The following is a 6344-nucleotide window of genomic DNA, read 5'->3' as shown; positions in this document are numbered from 1 at the left end:
GTCAAATAAACAAATAAAATCACATGGTTTTTGAAATCATGTTTAAGATATTAATATATTTAATATAGTCTAGGCTAACTGCTGCAAGTAAGCCCGTTTTTAAGAATCAGGTAGCAATTTTAAAGAAAAGAAAACCTCGATATAACTGTTTCGTGCCATGCAGTTTGGGGTCCTACATTTATAGCTAATTATAAATGTTTTTTGGTTTTGTTTTTCTAAATTATTTACTAAAATGATTTACTAAAAGTTGCGTTTTTCTATTTTTTTATGACGACAAAGGCTTGAAAATGCCTCATAGGCACATGCTCTCAAATCTCCGACTTAAACAAACCCAAACGCAACAATGTATTCGTCCAATTAGTGTGCTGTCAGGACCAGGCACGCATTTATTGCAATTTAGCCTATCGTTAATACTCGAGTCTGAAAAAAAAATATCCTTTTTAAAATGAATTTCACGGGTCAGTAAATAGCCTAAATAACACGCTTGATCCGCGAAGCTCGGTGTTTTACAGATGAGCTCCAAAATCGTGGCTTAAAGTATTATTTAACATATTTAAATGCATTAGCCTAAGCAAACACAACGCATCCTGGGATGTCCCGAAGAAGGCTGTCTCGTTGCCAAACGGTGGCGTCTGCCGTAACGTCGTTGTGATGTAGCGACCGATCCGACCAATAGACGGAGCCGCATCCGATTCCGCGAGATCCCCGGCTGACGCGATGCGCTGAACCACTGTCTGTATTTTGATTTGCTCCCTAATTGACCCAAATAAAGCCCTCTGTGACAGGGCTTCCACCGACCCTGAGGCGCGATCAAAAGCGAAGTAGAATTGGAGCCGGTAATACCCTTTCACGAGTAATCCCATTTGCTATTGTGCTCGTCCAATAGCAGAATGCGCTCCGCTCGTTAAGCGTTTTACTTGACTTGGGTTTTTCTTTACTACAGCCCCGCTTCTCTCCGGACCGGAGCCGCGGACGCACGGAGGATTTCGTCCCGCTTGAAGCGATGGTTGAGCCGGGACATCCGGAGGGGAAGGATTCGTTACTTTTCGTTTAGAAAGTAGGCTATTCGCGAATCGCTGAGACGGGTATATTTGTACGAGAAATGCACGACAAAAGCCAACAACGGCACACTTCCAGCGCATCCAGGGGCTCGTCGTTTTTTATCGAGAATCTACTTGGCTCTTGTAGGACAGAAAAGCCCGCCCGTCCTTCGAAGGATAACCATGGCACGGAGCGGGAGACGGCTCTTAAAGGCGGCACTGAAGCGCATCTCAAGGAAATGTGCAGTCAGGCGTCCAGCGCAGGCTTCAAGACAGGCATTTGTCGGAGCACACGGTCGCCTCTGGATTGGTATGAACGGGATGCCTCAGAGAGTAAGCTGACTCTTCATAATTATCTTTACAAAGTCAAAATAACACAGGCCTAGATGTTTATCACTTTGAACGGTGGCGTGTACTTTAAACGTTTAATTTGACTGTGACTGTGCCGACTTGCTCTTTATACTTCACAACTGAATGATTATTTTCCGAGTTGCTATACAGCATCACTTAAGCTACTGGCAGGTTCACATTAGTTTTAAGCCTCGTTAAGTAAAACCAACAAAAGCAACTCGAACGTGCGACGCAATAAAAGACTTCCCAAACTCGTTAAAGGCTTAAGAGGGCACTCGGTGTGTTTGATTCCCTGTGAAAGGCTGGCTGCGGAGAAACGCAATTTTGCACACATGGGAACGCGCTCGTATCAGAGCAGATTTTTTTTTTAAATCGCTTTGGCATAGGCTACATGTCATCGATCACAACAAACACTCATTTCTCAAACACTCACACACCTCCGTTTGATCGTTGCTTTATCAGGTCCCAAAGAAGAAACCCGCCATTCCAGTGAGCACTGCGGCAGCGACAGGACCAGCCCCGTGACCCCCGAGCCTCCCGGCGGAGCGGCGGACCGAAAAGCGAGCGAGCGCGCGGGTGGCGAGGGGGAGGACGCTCCGCAGCTTTTCGACGAGCGCTCGGGACCCGACGCCTCGGAGCAGGGCACGGCCCGGAAGAAAAAGACCCGAACTGTGTTCAGCAGAAGCCAGGTGTTCCAGCTTGAATCCACTTTCGACATGAAGAGATACCTCAGCAGCTCCGAGCGCGCCGGGCTCGCGGCCTCCCTGCACCTGACCGAGACTCAGGTGAAAATCTGGTTCCAGAACCGCAGAAACAAATGGAAAAGACAGCTGGCCGCGGATTTGGAGGCTGTTAATTTTAACCACAGCTCCCAGCGGATTGTGCGGGTGCCCATCTTGTACCACGACAAAGCGACGCCCGTGTCGACCCTCAGTTTTAACGTGTCTCAAGTCTCGCCACCGATCATGGGCTTCTCCAATTCAGTGAACTATCCTTTATCGTCTTTCGCTCATTCGATGAATTTAATGACATCGCAAATGACAGGCCTTGTCTGATCATCTTTAGCTATACCGACAAGCGGTCCAAGGACGGTTAAACCGAACGAGGTGCAATAACTGATGTAGCCTATACACATCCTGCTGGAAACTGCAGTACCGATGTCTCCTTCTTCCAAAGAAAAGAAAACACCTATTACAAGATCACAAGATAAACGACAAGCTCGTGATGTCACCGTTACCTGTCTATAATAGTCTTCTGTGCATGAGGGCCCTCACCTGTATGTACATATAAGGGCAAATATATTTTTATTCAGAACCACCGATTTGTAAGTTTTGTCACTTTTTCACATTATAAAATTTAAATAAACGAATCACTTTAAAGCAACTGTGGTTTTCCTGTACGTGACTTCTACTTCTAGACCTTCAAGACTTTACGGAAAATAGGCCTAATTTGTGCATAAAGAGAAATATTTCCACTGGTGTCTGATCTTGTTCGCTGTTTTAAACTGACCTTGTTACTTGTTCGCTCAAACACTATTACCTGCACACAGAACACAACACAGATGCACTAAATGCAGACACTTATGAATTGGATACGTTTCAAGTCCAGGTAAGCATAAAGAGTCCGAGTGCAGGATGATAAAGAACACAACACGCGCAGTTTACACAAAACTACTTCATTTAAACGAATAAATCTTAAATAGCAAACGTATAAGCTAAATACACAAATAAAAGGTATAACCTACAAATCTAGGCCCGCGACTAGGCTATATCAGCCATATTTACTTCCCTATTTAACAACTGAAAGAATAATAATACGAAAGCACGATTTAGCAATTTTAGGACAATATTTTATTACATTAAGACATACAAAAAATCATTTCAGATCATTTCAGGGTCAGTTTGCAATGTATTTGTACAAAGTCCTGCATGATGCTTAAAAGACAATAAAATCGTAATTGTGGTAACGGACTAAAGTTTAGCAAAATAATATTTATTAAAACATTATCATATACGAACGTGTTGAGTGTTTAATAATTAGATACAATATTAAATGCCCCAGAAATAATAACTTAATGAAAATCGCTAAAGGGAAAAGTAAATGTCCTCATCGTTAGTTTTTGTCTAAGTCTAATAGCTAGTCATCGCGCGGGAAAGGTATTTCAAAATAATAATAGCCTACAGGGTGTTTCTGCCACAAACACCGCAACAAAATAAAAAAATAGTGTGTATATGTATTGAAATACTAAAAGGCAAAAGACAGCAAAACTTTGGTGAATAAAGTTGGACGTTTTTCAGCGCTCGGAGTCATCTCGCGCGCACGAAGTGTAAAAAGCGAAATCAGAAATGTAACAAAGTTGCTATGATTAACTTAATTGGGAACTGAAACTGAAAAAAAGACGTAGCCTAAGCTACATTGACCTCCCTTTGTTCTCGACTTGACACCCCGCAAGCGCCATCAAAGGAGCTGGGAAGCCCGAACGGGCGAAATACGCGCCTCTTACTAAAAGCTGAAATCTCTTTCCTTTCCTTAAGAGCTCTCATTAAAAATAGTAAGCAGCGCTGTTCGCATATCGAAGTATGCGTGCCAGATGTCCGGATAGGTCTGAGCTCTAGCTCCCACCCTCTCCTGCCATTGGCCGCCGCGCTGTCTGATTCTCGTGACCAATAAACGATGGAGGATCGTGTTCTTCCGGTCAGTGGACTAACAGTCTAGGCGAGCGCAGCAGCACTGCACGTCGTGGAGCGATGGTGCTCGGAGAATCGAGACGTTAGTTTATGAAACGGCAAAAAGGAGACACGGACGACAAAGACCCCGCATCTAACGGAGAATATGAGCAAGGAGGACGCGTCATGTCGACCGGCTTCTTTGAAGTTCACCATTGACAATATCCTCAACTCCAAGTCGAGCAGCAGAAACTTTGACAGCTGTCATTCAAAGACCTCGCTTGTAGTGTGTCGGGATGGCTGCCTGCATCACCCAGGAGAGAGCGAGGCTCCGTGCAAAGACGGGTCAGACGCGCGATTGCGCACCATTGGTAAGATATTGCTTTTAACTTTGGCACAAATCTGCAATAATGCATTAACGGTTGTACTGTCATTTTCGGGCGAATATCAATAGCGTCTGACTGGCTTTCAGATAAAGTCAACAGAGAGGGAGACGGGACCGTGGCGGACGCGCTCAAAAGCGTCGACGCGCGCAGCGAGAGCGCGGACAGCTGCGACGACGGCCAGCAAAAGAACAGCGGCAAGAAGAGCAAACTAATGACGAAAAAGAAAACGCGCACTATATTTTCAAAGAGACAGATATTCCAACTGGAGTCTACGTTTGACATGAAGCGGTATCTGAGCAGCGCGGAGCGCGCGTGCCTGGCGAACTCTTTGCAGCTCACCGAGACTCAAGTCAAAATCTGGTTTCAGAATCGACGGAATAAATTAAAAAGGCAACTGTCTACTGAACTGGAGGGACCGACTAGCGATTTCAGTGATGTTGGAAAGACGGTACCGCTGCCAGCTTTATACGCTAAAGAGAATAATCTGCTCGGAAGGTGCATGCTTCCGATGCCTCTGCCAGTCGTGTATCCTGGAGGTAGCGCGCCTTACTTTTATTTCTCAAACGCCAGCAAGTATTTCAGCCTGTTTGATGGAGATATATGACCCTCGTAGCTCTTCTGACGAAAACCGACCACGCGGCCCAACTCCGTACAAGCATTTTCGGCCTTTCTGTGTGTTTTGCTGAGAACACTGTTCAGCTGTTGGTCAGTAAAGAAGCTGGCTTGTATTTCTATGCAAAAGCCTATTTTATTTATTGTATGCTGTACAAATTTTATATTGGCCTAAATAACAACACCTAGCATATTATACCCTTATTATAGTGCATCAGAGTCAGCAGCCATAGCATACTGGCAAGAAGTGCCAGCGCCAATCACACTGTCATCACATGGCAGGACATTATAACACCAATCTTTTACTGTTTACATTATTATTATTATTATTATTATTATTATTATTATTATTATTATTACATCTCCGCCAAAGATCGATTATTGATGCATGCATTTGTATTTTAAATGGCCCTCTAATTTCAAAACGAGCAATTAAAACGTATTTAAGTGAATGTATTGGTTATTTTACATTTAACGCATGTTTGTATGTTTATTCCTTTTTATCGTTTTCAGCATAACCTGGCCAATTACGTAGGCTATACTACCAGAGTGTCATTAAATATTCTGTTTTACACTTGCTTCAAAAGAAAACGTTTGTGTCCTGGCTTTTTTTGCAGCAACTTGTCGGGTTTTATCAACTTAAGAGCGCCGTAGCGTTTTCGATGGGCTACAGAATCAGCTGTGAATATAATCGCAAACTAGGTCAGACTCGCGGGTGTTTATTAAACACGTGAGTCTCATTAACAGCGCCGGGAGTCGCACGCTCTTGAGGAATTATCTACGGCAAGCCAACAAAATCTTACCGGAAAACAAAGCGAATTCCCGGGACCAAGCTTATTATACTCGGGATAAGTTTTAGGGTTGCAGACCCCAACGGGCGGCTTATTTCACCCGAGGGTAACCTATATTCTACAAAAAAAATAAAAGTAATAATAATTCCGGCATTTAGCGCTTAACGGCGAACTGAAGTGTCGATAAACGTTCGCACATCAAGGCATTACAAAGTTTTACAAACGTGCATTTTACACGCAGTTTTATAGTGCTTTAGGCCCGGCAATCTAGGAGTAAACTTTGCTTGGTGTTCATTAAAATAGTTAAAATAGTAGCTGAAATGAATTCACGTGGCTGCGAGATCTCAACAGCAATCGGCTATTCCTACTTTTCGCACATTTACTTTTTCATTTGTGGCCTAAACAGTTTAAATAATTAGCTTGCAGACGAGTGCAATCAATACTTTAAACGGCGATGTGAGGGCTGTAAACTGAAAATAATAATAAAAAAAAACGGTT

At 43.6% G+C, this 6344-nt stretch overlaps 2 protein-coding genes across 2 annotated transcripts; both read left to right on the top strand.

The window, feature by feature from the left end:
• The first annotated feature begins 1044 nt into the window (after nucleotides 1-1044).
• On the top strand, nucleotides 1045-2644 carry hmx1 (H6 family homeobox 1). Its single transcript, XM_043249777.1, has 2 exons — nucleotides 1045-1373; nucleotides 1854-2644. Exons 1-2 carry the CDS (start codon nucleotides 1103-1105, stop codon nucleotides 2444-2446), a joined length of 864 nt encoding a protein of 287 aa, XP_043105712.1. The 5' UTR covers nucleotides 1045-1102; the 3' UTR covers nucleotides 2447-2644.
• Nucleotides 2645-4117: 1473 nt separating this feature from the next.
• Nucleotides 4118-5578, top strand: hmx4 (H6 family homeobox 4). The gene is made up of 2 exons (XM_043248486.1): nucleotides 4118-4428; nucleotides 4530-5578. Exons 1-2 carry the CDS (start codon nucleotides 4224-4226, stop codon nucleotides 5045-5047), a joined length of 723 nt encoding a protein of 240 aa, XP_043104421.1. The 5' UTR covers nucleotides 4118-4223; the 3' UTR covers nucleotides 5048-5578.
• Nucleotides 5579-6344: the final 766 nt, after the last annotated feature.

The sequence above is a fragment of the Puntigrus tetrazona genome, chromosome 1 (genome assembly GCF_018831695.1).
Source record: "Puntigrus tetrazona isolate hp1 chromosome 1, ASM1883169v1, whole genome shotgun sequence".
NCBI classification, from domain to species: Eukaryota; Metazoa; Chordata; class Actinopteri; order Cypriniformes; family Cyprinidae; genus Puntigrus; species Puntigrus tetrazona.
This window is presented reverse-complemented; position numbering and strand designations above follow the sequence as displayed.